At 39.0% G+C, this 24,900-nt stretch overlaps 2 protein-coding genes and 1 pseudogene across 2 annotated transcripts; 2 read left to right on the forward strand and 1 right to left on the reverse strand.

Annotated features, from left to right (window-relative positions):
- Positions 1–50: 50 nt before the first annotated feature.
- LOC112496498 (uncharacterized) lies at positions 51–7,896 on the reverse strand. The gene is made up of 4 exons (XM_025093912.2): positions 7,885–7,896; positions 2,898–2,960; positions 262–1,161; positions 51–170 (listed from the first exon to the last, which is right to left on the reverse strand). The coding sequence occupies exons 1-4, from the start codon at positions 7,894–7,896 to the stop codon at positions 51–53; spliced, it is 1,095 nt and encodes a 364-aa protein (XP_024949680.2).
- A 5,310-nt stretch (positions 7,897–13,206) lies between these two features.
- LOC127899196 (G-type lectin S-receptor-like serine/threonine-protein kinase RLK1) lies at positions 13,207–18,965 on the forward strand (annotated as a pseudogene).
- A 3,037-nt stretch (positions 18,966–22,002) lies between these two features.
- Positions 22,003–24,886, forward strand: LOC102628218 (G-type lectin S-receptor-like serine/threonine-protein kinase LECRK3). The gene has a single exon (XM_006494218.4). It carries the CDS (start codon positions 22,223–22,225, stop codon positions 24,635–24,637), a length of 2,415 nt encoding a protein of 804 aa, XP_006494281.2. The 5' UTR covers positions 22,003–22,222; the 3' UTR covers positions 24,638–24,886.
- The last annotated feature ends 14 nt before the right edge of the window (positions 24,887–24,900 follow it).

Genomic DNA, 24,900 nt, shown 5'->3' on the forward strand with positions numbered 1-24,900 from the left:
TCTCTGGAAATTTTCTGAGATATTTTCTCAGCAACCAAACAACATTTTTCTTAATTTCTTTCATGTATGTCCTGTAAACTTGAGCCTTTTTTGATAACCTTATCAGTTATCTCTCTGTCGATAGTTCTTAACGAGACAGGTCCTCGCTCTCCTTTCAGACAAGCCATTACCTGCCAAAAATCAAGATATTTAGACTACATCAGGATGATGCTTATAGTAATGTGATTATACTGTTATAAAACAAGGCTTAGTACCACGTACCTTAGAAAGTACGCAATTAAATTCTGCCACAAAGTCGCAATCTGCACAATAATAAACACATTCTTCTTGATCTCTTGTCTCCTCACAAATATCACAAACCTCCTCATCATAAGCTTTGTCAAACAAATAATCTGTGATGAAAAGCGGATAATGGTGACTCTCATGCTTAATAATCTTCGGTAAAGGAGCACACCAAAGATGGACAATATAGTTGCATCTCATGCAACACAGATATATGATATTGGAAGAGGCAGAATTGCAGCATATGCATTTTGGGGATCTATGTAACTTTTTGAAGATAGTAACAATGTGCTCATGGCTTTCAATTTTCATTGAAGGACGTTGAAGTGAAATGCAGTCAACATCCAGATTAAATTTGCAATTAACGCAAGAAAACATGTAGCCATTCCCATGCTTGTGACAAGCACTGCATTGACGGTATATTCCAACAAAAGGTTTCTGGAGAGGCAAATGATGTTGATGGTAGGGATGCAAGAGCGTCTTTGGAAGCGCGGCACAGAATTGGTGGAGATAATAATTGCAGGGATCACAACCGTATGATGCTCCCTGGATAAAGTTCTCGCAAGCACTGTAGCAAACATCACCGTTCTCTTGAAGAATCAAGAAATGTTGGTGACTAAAATGCTTGAGTTTCTTTCTTTCCACCAATTGTACCTTGGTGATAACACAGTGCACATGAGTCGAGTACTCACATTTAGCACAGAAGTAGAAGGAATGTTTTGGATTCCTTTCTTTCACGCAGGCGTAACAGTAAAACAGAGTAGAGTCATCTTCAGCAAGTGTTTCAGTGAGAACAAGTGGATGTTCATGATGCTCATATACAACAGTTGGGGGTAGTGAAACCGGATCACCGCACTGGATGTGGTAGTTGATGTCACACTTAACACAGCGAGCAAAAAAATCACCCAAAATATCCAAACCACATGCTTCGCAATTGCCTTTGTTGCACTCATTTTCCATTTTCCATTAGAGTGAGTAGATGTTCATGACCCTCGTACTTAATGGTTGGCTTCGATGATATTGCACATTCAGGATGCAAGAAGATCTTAAAATATTCACAATGGTAACGGAAGCCATTAATTTGGAAGCCACATGCATTGCACGAACTGTCGAACCGATAGGGTCCATGCATATTCGACAGTGTCAATTTTTGAAGTGGATCAAAAAGGTGATCAATTTCCTGCTTCAATTCACAACATGATTGATGGATATAAAATTCACATGGGACACAGCTAAGGCTTGGACCTTGGATGCTTTTCTTACATATCCTACAATTAACGTTACCTAAATCCAATAAGGTCGAGGGTTGCGAGTGACAAAAGTGTTGGATGTGCTCTCGACCTTTATGATATTTAATAAGTTTTAAAGCACATCCAAAATGAATTTGGAAGGCACACTTGTCGCAGCAGAACTTGTAGTGAAGAGGCTTTTGGTTACAAAAGTGACAGCGACTAAGCCGGTCAGAAGAACTACATTCTCCTTCGACATAGAGAGAGCTATGTGGGTGAAAGGAGATTTGGATATCTTTCGTAAATTCAATACATGATTTATGAAACAGAGGAGATTTAGGCCAGCATAGTTTGCAAATATAGAAACTACCTGATGGGGTCGTCATGCAAACGGAGCATCTTTGTGGACAAAACTGACATCGTTTACAATTATAGGATTGATCCAAGAAAGGGTCGCCGCATCGAGGGCAGAATAGTTCACCTTCACCATTAATTTCACAGAGTGTTAATGGATGCTGGTGTAGAACACAATGTTCAATCTCCCTCACTTTTATCTCTCCTCCTGCGGGCGCCCCTGAAATATATGTATTTGCACATTGTTCAGAAAATTTGATCTTTTTTTTTGTTGGGAGAGGTGGGGGAGCTTAAGAACACTTTGTGAATTACTAGTATTACCTTCATCACCAGTCTTAGATGATAATTGGGGACACAAGACATGGACATTGAAGTTGCATCTGACACAACGAAAATAAGCAGCATGGTCGGGAGAGGTAAAATTGCAGCTTGCTGTGCATTTCGGGTTATCATATAGCTTCTCAAAGAAAGCAAGATCATGCATATGAATTTCAAACTTTATTAAACACTTCAGTAATAAAGCGCATGAAAGTGATGATTAATCTCTTTCGGCAACTCTACACATGATTTGTGTAAATAAAGTTTACATGAGTCGCAGCCATAATAAGTTTGGGCATCCTCAATGCCTTTGTTGTAAGCATAGCAAAAGAAATCATCATCATCATCATTTTTATGCTTGTGATCAAGAGGAATCAAGAAGTACTGGTGGCTAAAATTCCTCAGCTTCTATCTCTCGGCTTGTACCTCACTGACTACACATCATACGTGAGCGTGGTACTCAGACTCGGCACAACAGTAATAGGGATGCACCGGATCTCTTTCTTTCTTGCAGACGTCACAATGCAGTAGTAGTTTTGTATCATCTTTGATAGATGATGTTTCGATATTAAGGATGAGAGGATCATGTCCGTCGCCATTTTCATGAACAATAGTAGCTGGTAGATGGAGAAGACCATCGCATTGGAAATGAAAATCGAGGCGACACTCTACGCAATGGGCAAAGACAGTACCCTGAATCTCGCAGCTGCATACCTGACATTCGCTTTTAAAAGACACATTCTCCACAAAAGTAAGAAGATGCTGGTGGCCTTTGTACTTTATGCTTGCTTTCAGAAATCGACATTCAGGATGCAAGTCAATTTCATGCTTATAATCACTGCGGCAGTAAGAGCACTGGTATCTAAGGCCTTCACCATTAAAGCAACAGGCACTGCAATGATAATTAAATGATCGGTCGACCGACAACCAATGGCCGGGATGGAAAGAGTGTTTGATTATATGTGGTAATTCATAACAAGATTTGTGAATGACAAAATTATAAGGGACACAACCATATGCAGGACCTTGACATTTTTTCTTGCATGACAAGCAATCCATATTATTTACCATTAGTAGAGTCAGGGGATGCATGTGAACTAAGTGTTTGACGTGGTATCGACCTTCATGGTATTTGAGGAGTGACTTAGAGCAAGCCCAGCAAATCTCGAAATCACACTCGTCACAACAGAACTTATACAATCCCTTTATGTCTCTATAACAGAATTGACAACGCTTCCAAGCTCTCTTCTCAGATGAAGCAGCAGATTAAATGTGAAGATACGAATGTGGATACGAATGTGAAGAACACTTTGTCAAAGGAGATTTCGATCACTTGTGGTAAATACTGCTATGGCTTCACTTATTGTGACAAAGAATACAACTTGCATTTGGATGTCACCTGCGCTTTTTTACAGCCTTCAATAAAACACGAAGGTCATGAACATGCCCTTACTCTCTTTCAAAACTTGCATTTTGTCCTAAAATGTGCAGCATGCTGCAGTTTTGCCTCTGCTGATGCCTCTTTTTTGCATTGTATGGAATGCAACTTCAATGTACATCTCCACTTCAATGTCTCTTACCACTAGCTATTAAGCATAAGATTCACTTGCACACCCTCACCCTCATGGATAGTTTTATTGAAGATGATTTTCCAGTACATCTCCACTGTGATGTTTGCAAGAAAGAAAGAGATCCTCTGCAATGTATTTACTACTGTGCAGCATGCCACTTTATGGTAGAGGTAAATTACATCATTTCTGAGGTATGTATGCTTTTGGCTAATTTTGTTAATCTTCTGCATATACTAAAATAAATTGGGAGAAAATTGGTGCCTTGATTAATTATGTGATTCAAGAAAGTTTATGATACATCAAAAGTAATACAACCAACTTTTGCATGCCCTTGATTCATGAACAATTTTTATTTATTTATCGTGTATCTGCATTTCATAAATGCTTAAATCATAAACGCTTTGCTTTTGCTTCATAGGTGTCACTTTCTCTTAAGAAAGAGTTCAAATATGTGCAGCTAGATAAGGCGACCACCAAAAAAGGTGTAATCATAAAAGACTTATCAGATTCCATTCAAAAGGAAACCGATGAAGAATTAACTTAGATTAGTATGACATCATCTAGGGCTGGCAACGAAGGTAAAGTTATAGAATAGTATAAAGCTTGCATTTTAATTATAAATATAAAAAACCAAAATATGTCTCTGGTATTGCCTCAAGCCGTAAAGCAAACTTGGATTTCCATTCTTGTTCGAAATTTTAATTAAGTTACAAATTACATATTCAGGGACGCAAACTGAGGGAGGAGGGAGAACAGAGGAAATTAAAAACTATATCCTCCATGAGCATCCATTATCACTCATTGAAGTACATTGCCATAAGTGTGGCAGGCCTTTCTCGGGTAAATTATACAATTGCAGCAGGTGTAATTTCAATCCTCAATGGTGCTCTGCTTGTGGGGAAGCTGGCCACCGCCCCTTGGGTAGCTTTTATATCTACAAATTGTGTTGGCCCAACACTCCTATTTTCCACCAATCATGCGCAGAATTACCACAAGAGATCAAAATCACCTTTCGTCCGCACAACTCTCTTTACCTTGTGGAAAAGTCTAGTTGTTACAAGATGATAGGGCGACATCAAGAAAGAGTAAAGCAGCATTATAAGTTCGACTGCGACGAATGTAGTTTTGAGATTGGTTTTGGGTGCGCTGCAACTATCATTAATTCCCATGTAGGTCATGAATATTTCAAACATTTCTTTCACTATCACACCTTGACACTGATGACGGCAACCAATCAGAAGTGGATGAGCAAATTATGCCGTAAAAACATCAGTGGTCCAACCTATGGTTGTGCTATTTGTGAGTTTTTTACGTCCATAAACCATGTTGTGAATTTCCGCAGGTTATCCTCCATCTTTTTCATCAACTCCATCATTTGGAACTACTATACAAGAAACCTTCAAATTCGAAGGAACTTTGCAATTGCGTTGCCTGTGGTTTTAATATCGATGAAGCCATAAGGTACGAGTGTCGAAAGTGCGAATTTTGCTTGCATCTTGAATGCGGCTCTCTGATGGTAAACATAAAGTTCCACGGTCATGAGCATCTTCTTGCTCTGATAGACATTAACATGTGCTCCCAAAGGACAAAATGGGAATGCAATGCATGTGAGTGGGAAATTGAGGATGATCCCATCCTCCGTTGCGTGGAATGTAAGTACAATTCTTATATCTCATGTCTTGCAGTCTCACCGCCAGAGACTACTATGTACAAACATCACCAACATTCTCTCACCTTGAGGCCAGATCATAAAACACTTGTCAGAGATCAAAATGCTTCGTATTACTGTGACGCTTGCAACAAAAAGAGAATTCTGAAGCATCCGTTTTATTCTTCTACTGAATGTGACTACAACACTCATGTGTAATGTGTAGTCACTGAGTATGGACTCAATGGCAGAGGCATACTGCGATATTTTAGTCACAAGCATGTTTTGATCTGTAGTGAGAAGATAGACGGTGATTGCTTTGCATGCAAGAAACCTTTCCAAAGGTCAGGATATAGTCACGAGATGAGTGTTTTGCGCAGCAAACCCGTACGACACTTAGACAACTTTGCCGAATGTTGTTAAGTAAGCCTTGAGCTTCTCAAACTAGCTAAGCCTAAAGGTTTTCGAAGAGCTAGAGAGAAGAGAGCAATGGAGTCGAATGAGGAAAAGTGTATTACTTGAATGAAAGATTACAAGAGAGCTTAAGCTTGTTTTTCAAATGCCAAATGCCAAATGCCATCCCATACTTATAGGGGAGGCTTGTCAAGCTCTAGAGATTCTAGAGAAATCTACCAACTATCTAGAATTTACATGTGTTAGAAATGTATAGAGAATTCTAGATGATTTACAAGCTCACATGTGCTAGAGTTGCCTAGAAGTTTTCGGAATTGGGCCAAGCTAGCACTCTTGGCCTTGTCTTGGCTCTCTAGCCCAAAATGGTGGGCAATTAGGCTAGTAACTTGGGTGGTCTATAACATACTCCCCCACCTAAGCTCGCGGCGTCCTCGTCGCACTCTTGTGCTTGAAATTCTAGATGTGTTCAGTAAATTGCCACAAATCGTCTTCTCGTTCCCAAGTGGCTTCGCTCTCGGAGAGGTTTTTCCACTTCACCAAGTACTCGTGGTATAGTGGCACGCCTCTCCTCGAAACTACGCAATCTGCAATGATGTAGTCCACATTTTTGTCGAACGCGGTGACAACAGCGGTTGGTACGCGCCTTGATTCTCCACGACTTAGGTCCTCCACATCTCCGTGGTATGGCTTGAGAAGACTCACATGGAAGACCGGATGGATCTTGAGTCTTGGCAGAAGTTGGAGTGATACGAGACGTTGCCCACACGTCGTACAACTCGAAAGGGTCCCTCGTAGTGCCTCACTAACCCCTTGTGAACTTTCCGCAATGTCTTAAATTGTTGGGGTAGGAGCTTGATCATGACTTGATCACCTTCCTTGTACTCAACATGTCATCTCCTTGTATCCACCCACTTTTTCATCTTCCTCGCGGCTTGGTCAAGGTAGGCTCGCGCGATGTTCCCTTCTTCGTGCCATTCGCGGGCGAGCTTGTGTGCTGCGGGGCTTTTTCCTTCCATAAGTTGAGGCTATGGCGTTGGGGGTCATGGGCTAGAATCCCATGATGATCTCAAACAGACTTTTGCCCGTAGCCTCACTTCGCTGTAAATTATAAGAAAATTGGGCGATGTCGAGTAGCTTCGCCCAATCCCGCTGATGGGCGCTCACATAATGCCTTAAGTACATCTCGAGGAGGCCATTGATGCGCTCAGTCTACCCATCCGTTTGTGGGTGGAAGCTTGTCGAGAACTTGAGATCGGTCCCCAACATCTTAAAGAGCTCTGTCCAAAAAGGCCCAGTGAACCGAGGGTCTCGGTCGCTCACAATGCTCTTTGGAACTCCCCAAAGCTTCACAACGTGCTTAACGAATAGGCGGGCTGCTTCGTCCGCTTTACAATCGGCTGGTGCTGCAATGAAAGTGGCGTACTTGCTGTAACGATCGACAACGACCATGATGTTGCCACACCCTTCGGACTTAGGCAGCGATGTGATGAAGTCCATGGAGACACTTTCCCATGGCTTTGTTGCGAGTGGTAGCGGCTCCAATAATTCCGCTGGGAGTTGATGATCCACCTTGTCTTGTTGGCACACAAGACAAGTGCGCACATATGCCTCGATGTCGTCCCTCATGTGCGGCAAAAAATACGAGGCTTGGACTAGTGCGGTGGTGCGCTCGATTCCTGGGTGGCCAGCCCACTTCGAGTCATGGCACTCCTTGATGACTTCTTTCCATAATTTTCCCCACCTTGGCACGAATAGTCGATCTCCCTTGGTGAGGAGGATGTCTTCCTCTTGCCAAAATCACCTTGTCTTCCCCTCGAGCACTTTCTCCAGCAAATCCTTTTTCTAGCAGATCTTTTTGGATGCCTTCCTTGATGTGTAAGACAAGGTCGGACTTCGGTTGGCTCATGCTAAGTGTTGGCAATTCAGCCTTGCGGCTTAGAGCATCCGCAACGACATTGGCCTTGCCCAGTTTGTACTCGAGCTGATAGTCGAATTCTGTAAGGAAATCTTGCCACCTTGCTTGCTTCGGACTCAACTTCTTTTGTGTTTGAAAGTAGCTTGTCACTACGTTGTCCGTCATGATCGTGAAGTGAGAGCCTAGCAAGTAATGTCGCCACACCTGCAAGCAATGTATGATAGCGGTCATCTCATTCTCTTGCACCGTGTAACGGCGTTCCGTATCGTTTAGCTTTCGACTCTCGAACACTATGGGGTGGCCTTCTTGCATAAGGACTCCACCAATGGCGAAATCTGAGGCATCCGTTTAAACTTCGAAAGGCTTTGTGTGGTCCGAAAGTGCGAGGACGGGTTCCTCCGAAATTGCCTTCTTTAATTCTTTAAATGCGCGTTGGCACTCTTTGGACCAATGCCACGTTCTGTTTTTCTTGAGTAAATCCGTCAAGGGTGCCGCCTTGGCTGAGTAGCCTTTAATGAAGCGACGGTAGTAATTCACCAGCCCAAAGAATGAGCGAAGCTCGGGCACTTTCGTGGGAGGTTCCCATTCAAGGATGGCCTTCACCTTGGCATTCTCCATTATAAGTTTCCCGCCTGGAATCTTGTGGCCAAGGAACTCCACTTCTTGTTGGGCAAATGAGCATTTCTTCAATTTGAGAAAGAGCTCGTTGTCTCAAAGTACTTGGAGGACTTATCGCAAATGTTGGGCATGTTTCTCAAGTGTGGTGCTATACACCACTATGTCGTTCAAGTACACGACCACAAAGCGGTCGAGGAATGGTTGGAGCGCCTTGTGTCATGAGCATGCAAAATGTGGCGGGTGCATTACTGAGGCCAAAAGGCATGACAAGGAATTCGAAAGACCCGCACCTTGTTGTGCACGTTGTCTTCGATTTGTCTCCCTTGGGGATGCGCACTTGATAGTACCCGGAGCGCAAGTCGAGTTTGGTGAAGTACCACGCCTTACCAAGCTGGTCGAACAAGTTTGCAATCAAGGGAATCAGATACTTGTTATTGATGGTGATCTTGTTGAGCGATCTATAATCGATGCATATTCGTAGCGATCCATCCTTTTTTTCTTTTGGAAGAGCACGGGCGCACTGGATAGGGCCCTCGAGAGGCGAACATAACCTACGTCCAACAAGTCTTTGAGTTGTTTCCGTAACTCTTCAAGTTCAGGTGGCGCCATGCAATAGGGCACCAAGGCTGGTGGCTTCGTGCCTTGTTCCAGCTCGATCGTATGATCTAGTGATCTCATTGATGTAGTCTTGAATGCTACCCGATTGCTTGAAGCGACGTATGCACGCTCACGCTTCCTTCTCCCCGTTGCTTGGGGCGAACTGCTTTCGGAGTTCTTACTTAAAGTCGGCCCAAGCGTCGATGGTGCAAATGCCCTTGTCCAGCTCGTCATGTTTGCGACACCACCATAATTGTGCAATGCCTCAAAGATTGGTGGGTGTTGTGCCCACTTTCGATACCTCGTCTCGAACACCCATGGCATCGAAGTATTGATCTAGTCCAAATAGGAAGTTGTCCACAATGGTGGCATTGCGTGTGCCATCGTAGGTGTCGGGCTTTAGTATGTCGATGCGGTGCGCATCACTCGTACTTATAGAAGCTGGACTTGTGGAGAGTGTGCGCTTGTGCCATGCCCAATCCGAGCAGACTTCTTCCACTTCTGCATGGACAGCGTGTAGTTCTTCTTGAACAAAGCTGGGAATTTTAAGCAACTCATTATGAAAAGATCGAAATTCACCTCGAAGGGTGTTCGCTTTCTCTTGGATGAGGGCTTTAGTTACCACCGTGAACTCGGCGTATTCTCCCTCGAGACCGTCCACTCTTTCCTCTAGTCCTTCGAGGTTGTCTTGAGTGGCGGACAATGCGATTTTGAGAGTGGTCACACGAGGCTCCAACGCATCCACAAATGGGGCCTTGGACTTGCCGCGAGTCTTGCCTTGGGCGCGCTCTCCCTCACGGCCGCGGCTTGGTTCCGGTGGAACATCCACACCAACAACACCCTCTTGCGATGGATTTGAAGGGTTGGCCATTGCTCATGAGCTAACTTGCGTGGGTGCAAACCTTAGCTCTGATACCACTTGTCACGGGATGAGTGTTTTGCACAGCAAACCTGTGTGGCACTTAGACAACTTTGCCGAATATTGCTAAGTAAGCCTTGAGCTTCTCGAACTAGCTAAACCTAAAGGTTTTCAAAGAGTTAGAAAGAAGAGAGCAATGGAGCCGAATGAGGAAAATTGTATTACTCGAATGAAAGATTACAAGAGAGCTTACAAGTGTTTGAGTTGCTTGCTCTAAACTTGTTTTTCAAATGCCAAATGACATCCCATATTTATAGGGGAAGCTTGCCAAGCTCTACAGATTCTAGAGAAATCTACCAACTATCTAGAATTTACATATGTTGGAAATGTATAGGGAATTCTAAGATTATTTACAAGCTCACATGTACTACAGTTGTCTAGAAGTTTCTGGAATTGGGCCAAGCTAGCACTCTTGGCCCTATCTTAGCTTTCTAGCCCAAAATGGTGGGTAATTGGACTAGTAACTTAGGCGGTCCGTAAGAATATGCTTACCATCTTTGAGAAGTTATATGACAAGCCAAAATGCATTGCTCTAAACTTATTTTTCAAATGCCAAATGACATCCCATATTTATAGGGGAAGCTTGCCAAGCTCTACAGATTCTAGAGAAATCTACCAACTATCTAGAATTTACATATGCTGGAAATGTATAGGGAATTCTAAGATTATTTACAAGCTCACATGTACTACAGTTGTCTAGAAGTTTCTGGAATTGGGCCAAGCTAGCACTCTTGGCCCTATCTTAGCTTTCTAGCCCAAAATGGTGGGTAATTGGACTAGTAACTTAGGCGGTCCATAAGAATATGCTTACCATCTTTGAGAAGTTATATGACAAGCCAAAATGCATTGCTGGATGCAACTTTAACTCTCCCCGTGGCTACTATTTGAGTTGTGTGAAATGCCAATTCAATGTCCATCTCTGGTGTTCTTATTTGCCCAAGAATATTGAACATAGCAGCCACCATCATCCCCTCACACTCAAGGATATTTCGGTATATACAGATTATGGGGAGGAGTTTTGTGATATTTGCGAGATGGAAAGAGACCGACGGGAATGCATTTATTACTCTCAAGAATGCGACTTTGTAGCTGAATTTAACTGCCTGTTTTCTGAGGTATGCCTTTTAAAATTGAGGAGATAAATCACTAGCTTACAAATATATATATATATATATATATATGATCTTGTTATTTAGTTTAAAGTCTCAGTTGGTATTGAGAAGTTGAAATTTTAAAGCAGCAACTGCTATAGGAAAAAATTATAATTATAAAATAAAAATTATAAGTTTGTTATAAATATGATTTTTAAATAATAATTTAGATAAAAATAGTACAAGTATTATAAGTTTTTTTATCGTATATACAAATGCTGAATCAAATCAACTTAATTTATAAGTCATAAGTATTTCCTAAATATTTTAATATTGTAAGTTTTAAGTTATAATTATCCAACCTCAATATCTAACGGGGCTATATGATTTACATGATCCCTTTGTTGCTTAATAGGTATTACTTTCTTTGAAGAAGGGAAAGCTTGGAGACGATCAGTTTAGAACTGTGGATCGAAACCATATGGACATGGTGATCAAAGACTGCTTGGACGTACAGGATAAATTAAATTCTTTGACTGATGAAGAGGAAAAGCAAATAAAGGGCATTGTTGAAGATGTAGCTAAAGTTAACATTGACAATTCGGACAAGTCTTATTATTTGGATGGGTTTTTGTCAAAGTTAACAGTGGCGTTCAAATCAAGAGTGCAAGAACAAATATCATCAGAGAAATTCTGGGATTTCCAAGATGAGGTTGCTGATGCTGTCGGTGATTACAAAATTGCTCAGAACTTGGTTCTGATTCTCGGAAGGTTGATTGAAAAAAACAGAGATATTGGTGGCCCAAATCGTGATTTAAACCCAGGACTAATTACTGCTTTTCTTGTGACATTATGCCGCGTTGTGAAGAGCATGTGCAGCACTAAAATTGAAGAAATCGACGATGAGTTGTAGTAAAATTTTTGTTGTCTGAGACTTTTGATAAATGCTTAGGTTTGGATATATGTTTAAGATGAAAAGAAGTTTTGCACTTACTCCTAAAATAATGCCACCAATGATACCATGTGCCTCAAAATGGCAATAATCGATGAAATGATATGATACTAGCACAATAAGTTTGTTCAAATTGCTGGTGTTGCTCATTTTCCACCTAATTTGCAGGAGTTTAGATTCAATGGACCATAGATGTTAAGTGTAGCTTTCACATTTTTCATTTATTGTCTCTCTTTATCGAAGCCTTTGTCTTTGCACCTATATCTATATACACTAGCGGCTTATTATTTAGGATGGAAGTCATGATGTGCTTTACATTATTCAAGATAAGTTGGTGTAGTTATGGTGCATCTATTAATAATGCCTTGACTTTTTGATGCACTGACATAGTAGGAGATATGATATTTCGCATCTAATTCGAAGAGGAAACTCAACGTTTATGATCCGATGAATGAGATAAATTATTTTATTGAACTTTACGGTGAATATTAGATACCGTTCTAATCTAAGGAGTTTTTATTAAATTAATAACTGATTAAAATAATAATGAGAACACTCAACTCAAGTAAAAAAAGTTAAATCACAATTGAAATATAAGTCCTAAAAGCATGCCTAATTCGACTGTGGAATAAAATGACAAATATAAAAATTCCAACAGTCAATTCGCTTTGAAAAGTCAGAATGAGTTCCTATTGATTTTTCTTTTTGAATTTGTTCTCTTTGAAAAGTAAAAAAAAAAAGACAAATTGGGTAGTTCTTAGTTGAATTGCTCTCCTCCACTAATGTCCTGTCATGACTCACGAGTATATCTTCACTAATTATAAAAATAAAAAATAAAATAAAATCGGTAAACACGTGGTAAAAATTTCGAGAAAGGGTTGCTTTAGAGGGTCTTCAATTTTAACACTTGCCAGTGCAATCGCTCTCATCCACCAATATGCTTTTGAATGATCAATTTTAATTCATTATATTTTGCCGAACTCTTACTAGTTTGTTTCTCTACTAAAAAAAATCTACCATTTTCAATCAACAATGGAATTATAGATCACTTAAATAAAACTTGTCTTTTATTCTTGCTTCCCTTTGCCAATGACTAACAATGAGCCCTCGAACTGCCACCCACTATGTCCAATATGCCCCTCGAGTTACCATATAGACCAATAAATTTTGCTTCCATGGCCCCAAAAAAATTGCTCATGATATAATCTCGAATACAACTATTTAGTACATGATTGACGTGATATAAAAATAAAATGATTTTCATTAGATTTTTCATTGCATACCAAAATATAATTTGTAAGCGTTTGTTTTTACAGTCTAGATGTTCGTGCATGGGAAAATTTGGTCCACAAAGAAATTATAAGAGACCTGACAAGACTTGCAACCTTGCTAGACGTAAAAGACTCCGTTCACTTCATTTCATCTCTTTAATATTTTAATTCAATTAATCCATCTTGGGTTAATTCATCAACCCTATTGAATTACAGCTGTAGCAATGGCTTTTCCGCTTCTGTTTTCACTTTCATTTCTTCTTCTGCTGCTGCAACCATTTTTAACTTTTGCTCAAACCCGTGGCAACATAACCATTGGAGCTTCTCTTTCTGCCTCACAAAACTCGTCTTCATGGCTTTCTCCTAATGGGGATTTTGCCTTCGGTTTCCACTCACTTGACAGCAACAAAGACCTTTTCATGCTCTCCATTTGGTATGCTAAAATCCCACAGAAGACTATAGTTTGGTTTGCAAATGGAGATAGTCCTGCAGCTTCAGGAACAAAAGTTGAGGTCACTGCTGATCAAGGCCTTGTGCTTACTAGCCCTCAATGATACAGGCAACTTTGTTCGGCTCAGTGACAATACAAAAAAGCTATGGGAGAGCTTCAAGAATCCCTCTGACACCATGCTACCTTCACAAATATTTGAAAAGGGACCGTTTCTTTCTTCCAAACATTCAGATGGCAGTTTTTCCAGGGAAGGTTTCGATTTGAACTGAATTCAGATGGGAATCTGATGGAGCGAGGCATAGCAGAAGCAGAATTGAATGGATAGAAAACACTAGATATCGTTATAGTATTGGACCAAACCAACATGATTAGCTCACGAAGTGTGATTAGATATCGTTTTAACCAGGACAACTCAATGAGATTTTTAGTAACGCATAAAGCGAGATTAGATGATACTTTAATCCAAACGACCCTACAAAAGAGATTTTGATAGATAATCCCAGAGGGAATTATAAAAGGGGAGTTTTATTGAATAATTGAATCTGAACTTCTCAAAGCAATGACAAGGCCTCTTTATTTATAATAGAGAAAATCCACTTCCCTAAGTTAACCTAAAATGAGAAATTAAATCACAATTATAATAGAAATAAAAGACTAAAATACATACCATAATTGACTCAAACTAAAATAGAAAATCCTAAAATAATAAATATTCTATAATCCGAAATTACCTAAAATATATAATGTAAATTAACTTCCTACATCATTCTCCCCCTCTTAAAACAAACCCGTCCTCAATTTTGAATACAATCTAGAGGATAAAACTTGTAGTGTAAGAGCAAATCATCTTGTAATTCGAATTTATTGTCCTTCTCATCAATCTTTCTTGAAACTTTGAAGAATCCATACTTCATCAACTTCCTTCGCTTGTACATTCGTCGAGGTGATGAAGACTTCCAAGAATGAACGACGATCAAATAACTTTTACCCTTCCCCAATTCTCGGTCAATGCGCTCTTCAATAAATTTCACCTTTTCAATCAAATCTTCTTCTAGCACAATCTTCTTGTCTTCAATGTGAATAGGTAGAACCATTTCAACTTCTTCAACTTGATTTTGTGGCACATCCTCAATCGTATTGTTAGGCTCAATGTAGAAATTAAGGGTAGGTTGTTCTAATTCGTCAAAAATCCCACAAAATTAATAAGTCAATATCACAATAGTGATTTTTCTTTTATTTTCAATTAATGGTAATGATGAGCATAATTTATATACATATTTTACCCTTAATAATATAATTGCTAGTTATATTTATTTGTTATTTTTAATTAATTGAATTGTTTTATTGAATAGGGAATTAATTGGAGATTGTTGATAAAAAGGGCATGAAAACACTTCAAATTGAGAAGGAATACAGATTAAATTGGAAGACAAAAATACAACCAAGAATTAATGGAAGTCAAGAAGACCAAAATTGGAAGTCAATCTCTTCAAAGGATGAACGGTGGGCATGCATTTGGAAAGCAAAGATTTGGCAATTTGGAATGCATGTGCTGGGCATTAAAAGAAGAAATCATTAATTGGCCTTTTGCTTTTGTGGTCAAACGTGTGCTTTGCTTTCAAAGTTTAGTAAGGAAATAATTTTAAAAGGCCTTGGTGAGTGGGCTTTATAAGTCGGTGGAGAAGAATTAATGCAATTAGAATCCAATAAGGATTAAGCAAGTCAGTAACATTATATAAAGGCAAGAGGGCCACGGGAGGAGAGAGAACTGGAGACGCAAGGATTCAAGACAGAGAAGAAAATCTGCAGCAATTCGGCTTCCCCATGGCTGAATTTATTTATTTTGTTGCTCCCAATTCAAGTATGTCTAACTAATTTTCTTATACTGAGGTTAAGGATGAAACCCTATTCAATGAAATAATTATCTTTTTATTTAATTAATTCCCTATATATGTTCTTTGATGATTATGGTTTTTATTTCACATGATTAATTAGATGTTAATAAAATCTTTTCATCAATTCTGTCATGCATTATTGATTGTTAGGATTAATATTCAATTAAATCTATGCTTGGATTTATAAAGTTTATACATGATCATCTTTGATTCTATGTCTTTCATTAAATTGTTTACATAGAGTGCTTAGGAAAACTTTGACTCTTTGTTATTCAATATGTTTACATGAGATTCTTAAATGTCATATTATTAAGCAGAAAAAGAACCTACATTAGATTTAATTACTTGGGCTTAATTGTTATATCCATGAGATGACATAGATTGATTTCGAGTTGTCACTCTAAAATTGGGGATTAATTAATAATTAGATAATTACTAGTTGAATAGTGGTGGATTCTGAAACCTTGGTAATTCTTATTTTATTGAATTCTCCTTTATTTTAATTGCTTCTTTAGTTTAATTGGTTTAATTTTCTTAAAAACTCAATTTGCTCAACTAGGTTAGAATTAATATTAATTTTAGATTTAAATTAGACTTTTCAATTTATAACAATCCCTGTGGGATCGACCTCGTTACCACTATTCTATTTCTAGATTCGTGCGCTTGCGAGTATATTAAAATTTTCACAACAGGTAACATAACTCAACTGTCCCACCAAATGTGCAACAACATTAATCTGTCCAATTGCAGTGAACGCCTTTGCTTACAAGCTTTGAATATTCATTTTCAATAATCTGTCCCACTTTTTATCTTCTCCACATGAAAAATATATTATCTGAATAATCCATCCATGTTCTTCCAATTTCATTACTCAAAACAATTTCAGTAATTTCAGTAATGGCTTGTCATCTTCTATCCCTTCTTTTCTTGCTTCTGCTGCCGTGTTTAACAGCCGCACAAAGTAACGGAACCATAAGTATAGGCCAGCAACTCACTGCAGCTGAGAGCACGGAACCATGGCTTTCCCCTTCTAAGGATTTCGCTTTAGGGTTTCACCAACTAGACAGTAAGGATCTCTCTTGCCTGCCATATGGTATTACAAGATACCGAGTAAAACCATAGTTTGGTATGCATCGGGAGACGATCCTGGGCCGGGAGGATCAAAACTACGGCTGACTGCTAATGGGGGGCTGGTGCTTGAGGACCCCGAAGCCCGGGAGATATGGAAATCTGAAATCAGTACGGGAGAAGCAGCTTTTGGTGTTCTTTATGATACTGGCAACTTTCTGATCGTAAATACAAACTCTGAGAGGTTATGGCAGACCTTTGATCATCCTACTGATACCTTGCTTCCTACACAGACAATGGAACGGGGTGGGGTCGTATCTTCCAGACGAAAGGAGACCGATTTCTCTCGAGGAAGGTTCCAATTCCGTCTATTGGAGGATGGAAATGCAGTGCTTAATACCATAAACTTGGAAAGCGGCTTTGCATATGATGCCTTTTTTTGGAGTAACACGTTTGATGTTAACAGATCGAATGCTGGTTATCGAGTAGTCTTCAATGAGTCAGGCCAATTGTATGTTTTGAGAGAAAATAAACAGATAGTCAGTCTTACGCCAGAAACAGTCTCAGCAAAGGAAAATTACCTCAGAGCAACTCTAAACTTTGATGGTGTTTTTATCTTCTACTCTCACCCCAAGAATAATAGCACCGGAGACGCCATCTGGTCAGTCAGTGATGTCTTGCCGGAGAATATTTGCATTAACAATGATATCCGTAAAGGATTAGGCAGTGGAATCTGTGGATTTAACAGCATCTGCAGTATCAGTGGAGCCAAAAGACCAATCTGCCAATGCCCAAAAGGGTTTTCTTTACTTGATCCAGATGATGTCTACGGAAGCTGCAAACCGGACTTCATTCTAGGCTGTGAAGAAGATGGGAAGAAATCTGGAGAAGATCTATATTATATTGAAGAGCTAAGGAACACTGATTGGCCAACATCTGATTATGAACAGATTAGTCCTTATGGCAAAGATGAATGTGTGTCATCTTGCTTGAAGGACTGTCAATGTTCTGCTGCTGTATTGAGAGATGATACCTGCTGGAAGAAGAAACTACCTCTCTCCTATGGGAAAACGGACAGGGATGAGACAGGGACAACTTTCATCAAAATTAGGAAAGTCCCTTCCGGAGGAAAGAAGAAAGTGGATGTATTAATCCCGGTGGTATCTGTACTCTTCGGCAGCTCTGCATTAATCAACTTGCTATTAGTCAGCGCCTGTTGTCTAGGTTTCCTAGTTGTTAATCGCAAAAAGTTCATGAGGCCTCACCAAGAGGAACAAGGTGTCTCATATATGAATTTGCGCTGCTTTACTTATAAGGAGCTTGTAGAAGTCACTCGTGGATTCAAGGAAGAACTCGGAAGGGGGGCCTTTGGCACTGTTTATAAAGGGTTTGTGAATATGGGTTCTAGCGATCAGGTTGCGGTGAAGAAGTTAAATAGAGTATTCCAAGACAGTGAAAAAGAATTCAAAGCTGAAGTGAATGGAATCGGTCAGACACATCATAAGAATCTGGTTAGACTTCTTGGATACTGTGACGAGGGACGAAATCGACTTCTAGTGTATGAGTTCATGAGCAATGGCGCCTTGGCTAGTTTCCTCTTTGGAGACTCAAAGCCGAATTGGAAACTGAGGACCGAAATTGTCATGGGAATCGCTAGAGGTCTCTTTTATCTTCATGAGGAGTGCTGCACCCAGATCATCCATTGTGATATTAAGCCTCAAAACATACTTCTTGATGATTATTACAACGCCCGGATATCTGATTTTGGATTGGAAAAGCTTTTGACGCTGGATCAGAGCCATACCAATACCGCCATCAGAGGAACTAAAGGATATGTTGCACCCGAATGGTTCAGGAATATGCCAATCACAGTAAAGGTTGATGTGTACAGTTATGGTGTGCTGCTTCTAGAAATAATTTGCCTGCGAAGAAGTATAGATAACGAAATCAGCAAGTGGATAAAGCAATCCTAACCGATTGGGCTTATGACTGCTATCAGGAAAGAACACTTGGAGCTCTGGTTGAAAATGACTTGGAGGCCATGGACGACATGACTGTGCTGCAGAGGTTTGTGATGGTTGCCATTTGGTGCATTCAAGAAGACCCGTCTCATCGGCCCACCATGAGGAGGGTTACACAAATGCTTGAAGGAGTTGTTGAAGTACCTATTCCCCCATGTCCATGGACCCTAAACATTACAAGCTGAAAGCGAGAAACACTTGCAATTGCTTAATCTCGTATTTTCTTCAGTTCAAGCGAAGAATTTCTGCCGTGGTTATGTGTACTAAGTAGTAAAAGAGTTCAGTGAATAATGTAATATAGTTTATATGTTTCTCAAAATTTACAGCATTGACTTAGCTTTTAATTAAAGATATTCCTCTGGTTCCAATAGAAATTATGTTGAATTCTAAGTGAGAAGTCACGTGTTCAGAAAATCTGATCCATAGCAAACTATGTCATGTTGTCTATAAATGCTGTTGATAGTGGAATGGAGAGTGCCAACTTACTAGTTAAATGTGGTCAAGATGCTTGGATAATTTGAACAAACGGTTTTAATTTTGAAAGAATAATGTGAAAAGAAATATTATGCTCCACTGGCACATTGATAATATATGAGTATCATTGATAGTACCCCTCTGCAAATATCACTGGGTTCAGCAAGGATATCAAATAGCATTATGGTGTTGCTATAGGAATTATAAAAAATGTAAGGCATCACTATAGGAAACAATATGAATCTGCTAAACAGTTAAATTGATTATTCCTTGAAATGTTTTTTTCGAATTAAATATTTTGCAAATTATCTGATCCGAAGAATTACTTGAGTTCTTGTTATACTGTTAAATATCTGATGAATTCCATGTTCTATTTGGGGTCAGATTGTTAACAAACATCTATTTCTGTTCAGCTAAAGATATCTCCTGTTCAAGATTTTGTAGCCCTTAATTCCAACTCTAAAATTATTTTCTTGCCCTTTATTCCAACTTTGAAACTTCTATGAAGGAAAACCGTTTTTGTTTTCCTTTGTTTCAAAACGCACATAATTCACTGCATCTGTAGAGTTTGAGAGATCAACATAGACTATATGGACAATTTAAAATTTGTGCAGCATGGTGGGATTAGAATTGATTTTGCCTTCAACCATTTGGAGAGAATAGCGCAAGCTCGCCACGAAATTGAGGATGAAAGTTACAAGGACAACGCCCTTTACAAGTACCATGAGGAGAAAGCTAAGCTTACTCTACAGATTGATGAACTACTGGCAAAAGCAGAGAAGCAGAAGAATGAGATACACGATTTTATAACTACTAAATATGATGAGGGATTAATAAGAACGACACTTCTCTTAAGTGAGGCTATGGAATTGATTGCCAACAATGCGGGGGCCAGCTTGCTGTGACACCAAGAAATTAAGTGATTCAGCGCAGATACTACGGTAACTTTTCGACAAGTTCTGTTATTGCATATTTCTTTAATTTTACTGTTGTAAGTATGTTTATTGTTTTAAGCATTTCCATGGCTACGCATACAGCTGTGACAGATGCAAATTCTATCTGGATCATGACTGCGTTTCACCGTGGCCTTCAGTAAAATTAAAAGGGCCATATGCACATCCTAAATAGGCCGGTCGTTTGGCGACCCCAAATGCATAACAAAGATAAATCAAAATGCAAACCTTAGTGTCGAGTATTCAAATCCAGAAACAAAGAATAAAAACAGAACAAGTCAGCAAGATTACGAGGTTCAGTCATTCGCACGACCTACATCACTGGGAGGAACAATGAGAGGTTACCATTGATGATTCAAGATTAGAGATACATGGATTTGTGCTTAGTAGGTAACGTACACTTTTAACAATACATGAGAAGTGATGACGATGACGTTCTTCATTTGCCCTGCACTGCGGAAACTGTAAGTTTTATCCCATAGATATTTTTCATTGAATTTAATTAAGAATTATTGGGTTCAAAGTGAGGGAAAGCAAAATAGAAAGACAGAATAAACCCACGGAAAAGTTACTTGAGATATCGCCAAAACACAGAGACCCAAAATTTCCCTTAACGAAAAGAGATACCTCGAATCGTAGTAAAATTGTTGTTGTTTGGACTTTTGATCAATGTTTAAGTTTGGATGTTTAAGACGAAAAGAAGTTTTGCACTTACTCCCAAAATAATGCAAATAATGATAACATGTGCCTCAAAATGGCAATAATCCATGATATAATATGATACTAGTACAATAAGTTTGTTCAAATTGCTTGGTGTTCCTCATTTTCCACTTAATTTGTAGGGGTTTAGATTCAATGGACCACTCAATTGCAATTAAATGAGCTTTTAAGTGTAGCTTTCACATATTTTCATTTATTGTCTCTCTTTATTGAAGTCTTTGTTTTTACACCTATCTATATGCACTAGCGGCTTATTTAGGATTGAAGTGATGATGTGCTTCACACAATTTAGGATAAGTTGGTGTAATTATGGTACATCTATTAATAATGCATTGAGTTTCTAATGCAGTGACATGGCAGAAGATATGATATTTCACATCTAATCCGAAGAGGAAACTCAACGTTCATGATCCAATGAATGAGATAAATTATTTTATTGAATTTTGCGGTGAATATTAGATAACTTTCTAATCTAAGGAGTTTTTTATTAAATTAATAACTGATTAAAATAATAATGAGAACACTCAATTTTATGAATAAGATAAATCTACTTTCTAAAATCAACTCAAGCAGAAAAAGTTAAATTACAATTGAAATATAAGTCCTAAAAGAATGCCAAATTCGACTGTGGAATAAAATGACAAATATAAAAATTCCAACAGTCAATTCGCTTTGAAAAGTCAGAATGAGTTCCTGGTGATTTTTCTTTTTGAATTTGGAGTTATTCGTTTTCTTTTAAAAAAAAAAAAAGGACAAATTGGGCACTTCTCAGTTGAATCGCTCTCCTCCACTGATGTCTTGTCATGAGTATATCTTCACTAATTATAAAAAACAAATAAATAAAATCGGTAAACACGTGGTAAAAATTTCGAGAAAGGGTTGCTTTAGAGGGCCTTCAATTTTAATACTTGCCAGTGCAATCGCTCTCATACACCAATATGCTTTTGAATGATCAATTTTAATTCATTAAATTTCTAACATTTTCAATCACCAATGAAATTATAGATCACTTAAATAAAACTTGTTTTTTATTCTTGCTTCCCTTTGCCAATGAAACAATGAGCCCTCGAACTGCCACTCATTATGTCCAATATGCCCCTCGAGTTACCATATAGACCAATAAATTTTGCTTCCATGGCCCTAAAAAAATTGCTCATGATATAATCTCGAATACATCTATTTAGTACATGATTGAGGATTGACGTGATATAAACATAAAATGATTTTCATTAGATTTTTCATTGCATACCAAAAAATAATTTATAAGCGTTTGTTTTTTACAATCTAGATGTTCTTCCATGGGAAAATTTGGTCCACAAAGAAATTATAAGAGACCTGACAAGACTTACAACCTTCCTAGACGTAAAAGACTCCGTTGACTTCATTTCAACTCTTTAATATTTTAATTCAATTAATCCATCTGGGTTAATGCATCAACCCTATTGAATTCTAGCTATAGCAATGGCTTTTCCTCTTCTTCATTCACTTTCAGTTCTTCTTCTGCTGCTGCAACCATTCTTAACTTTTGCTCAAACCCGTGGCAAAATAACTATTGGAGCTTCTCTTTCTGCCTCACAAAACTCGTCTTCATGGCTTTCTCCTAATGGAGATTTTGCCTTCGGTTTCCACTCACTTGACAGCAACAAAGACCTTTTCTTGCTCTCCATTTGGTATGCTAAAATCCCACAGAAGACTATAGTTTGGTTTGCAAATGGAGATAGTCCTGCAGCTTCAGGAACAAAAGTTGAGCTCACTGCTGATCAAGGCCTTGTGCTTACTAGCCCTCAAGGTCGAGAATTATGGAAATCCGATCCTATTATAGGCACTGTTGCTTATGGCTTGATGAATGATACAGGCAACTTTGTTCTGCTCAGTGACAATACAAATAAGCTATGGGAGAGCTTCAACAATCCCACTGACACCATGCTGCCTTCACAAATATTTGATAACGGACAGTTTCTTTCTTCAAAGCAATCAGATGGCAATTTTTCCAAAGGAAGGTTTCGATTCGAACTGAATTCAAATGGGAATCTTGTGCTTACTACAGTAAACTTGCCTTCTGATTATACTAATGAGCCTTATTATGAAAGCAAGACTAATGGTTCTAGCAATCAGCTTGTGTTCAATCAGTCAGGGTACATGTACATATTGCAAGAGTATGATCAAAGATTCGCTCTAACAAGAAGAGTTGAAACATCAGCTTCCAACTTTTATTACAGAGCAACAATCAATTTTGATGGGGTTTTTACTCAGTATCAGCACCCGAAAAATTCCACTGGAAATGAAGGCTGGACAGCGTTTTGGTCATTGCCAGATGATATTTGCAAAGCAAGTTTTGTTTCTACTGGCAGTGGCACTTGCGGATTTAACAGTGTTTGTAGACTAAATAATAGAAGGCCAATCTGTGAGTGTCCAAGAGGGTATACTTTGATTGATCCGAATGATCAGTATGGCAGCTGCAAGCCAAACTACACTCAGAGCTGTGTTGATGATGATGAACCCGGTTCTCCCGAAGATTTATATGATTTTGAAGTGATTACGAACACGGATTGGCCTACATCTGATTATCAACTCTTGACTCCTTTCACAGAAGAGGGGTGTAGGCAATCTTGCTTGCATGACTGTATGTGTGCCGTTGCAATTTTTCGAAGTGGAGATATGTGTTGGAAGAAGAAGCTACCGCTATCAAATGGGCGATTTGATGCCAACCTTAACGGCAAAGCTCTTATCAAAATCAGGAAAGGTAATCTCCCTCCAACAAGTCCTGATTTCCCAAGACCTAACGTAAAGAATAATCAGAAGAAAGATCAAGAGAATTTGATCATTTTGGGATCAGTACTTTTGGGTGGGTCTGTTTTTTTCAATTGCTTGTTGGTTGGAGCTCTTTGTCTTTGCTTTTTCTTTGTTTACAACAAGAAAAACAGTCAAGTTCCTTCTCATGATGGTGTTGTGGAAACAAACTTGCATTGTTTTACTTACAAAGATCTGGAAGCAGCTACAAATGGGTTCAAGGAAGAGCTAGGAAAAGGAGCTTTTGGGGTTGTGTACAAAGGAGCAATTGGTATGGCTTCTATGTATCAGGTTCCAGTTGCAGTAAAGAAATTACATAGTGTTATCCAAGATGGTGTGAAAGAATTCAAAACAGAAGTAAACGTTATCGGCCAAACTCATCACAAGAATCTTGTTAGACTGCTCGGATTTTGTGATGATGGACTGAATAGGTTGCTGGTATATGAGTTCTTGAGCAACGGTACTTTAGCTAGCTTTCTTTTTGGTGACTTGAAACCTGGATGGAGCCGGAGAACAGACATTGCTTTTGGGATTGCAAGAGGACTTTTGTATCTACATGAAGAATGCAGCACGCAGATTATCCATTGTGATATCAAGCCTCAGAATATCTTGCTTGATGATTACTACAATGCTCGAATTTCAGACTTCGGATTGGCAAAGCTTCTGCTGCTGGATCAGAGCCAAACACATACTGCTATTAGAGGAACAAAAGGGTATGTTGCACCAGAATGGTTTAGGAACATGCCCATAACAGTGAAAGTGGATGTGTACAGCTTTGGTGTTTTACTGCTAGAGATCATTTGCTGCAGAAGAAATGTAGATATGGAAGTGAATGAAGCAGAAGCACTCTTGACAGATTGGGCTTATGACTGTTACTGCGAAGGAATAACAGAAGCTCTGGTGGAATTTGATATAGAGGCCTTGAATGACAAGAAAAAGTTGGCAAGATTTGTGATGGTTGCCATCTGGTGCATCCAAGAAGATCCTTCTCTTCGGCCCACAATGAGGAAGGTTACTCAGATGCTTGAAGGGGTTGTTGAAGTGCTTGATCCACCATGTCCATGTCCATTTACTGTTGCCAACTGAAAGCAGCTTAAGGAGTTGCTTTTAATCAGCAGTAACTGATGTTCTAATAATTTAATTTGCTCTGCCTTCCTTTGAATGAGCAAATTGTTTACTCATCGTGTATTATCTAAATTAGATTATTGTGCTGTGGTGTTTCTTGTTATTAATCTAATTCCTGCAGAGAGTTGTCTGTAATTAAATGCAGCATAGTTGTTAAATTATCAGAAATTTGGAGGATCAATCAAAAGTAGGAGGGTTGATGAGTAAAAATACTACAAGTGAAA

Source organism: Citrus sinensis, chromosome 2 (assembly GCF_022201045.2).
Source record: "Citrus sinensis cultivar Valencia sweet orange chromosome 2, DVS_A1.0, whole genome shotgun sequence".
NCBI classification, from domain to species: domain Eukaryota; kingdom Viridiplantae; phylum Streptophyta; class Magnoliopsida; order Sapindales; family Rutaceae; genus Citrus; species Citrus sinensis.

Coding starts and splice junctions, on each gene's coding strand:
- LOC112496498 (XM_025093912.2), bottom strand. Junction 1,162..2,897: donor CTTTTAAAAGCGAATGTCAG/GTATGCAGCTGC, acceptor CGCTGTGTTAAG/TGTGACATCAACTACCACAT. Junction 171..261: donor TTAATTGCGTACTTTCTAAG/GTACGTGGTACT, acceptor GATTTTTGGCAG/GTAATGGCTTGTCTGAAAGG.
- LOC102628218 (XM_006494218.4), top strand. CDS start 22,223: ATGGCTTTTCCTCTTCTTCATTCACTTTCAGTTCTTCTTCTGCTGCTG.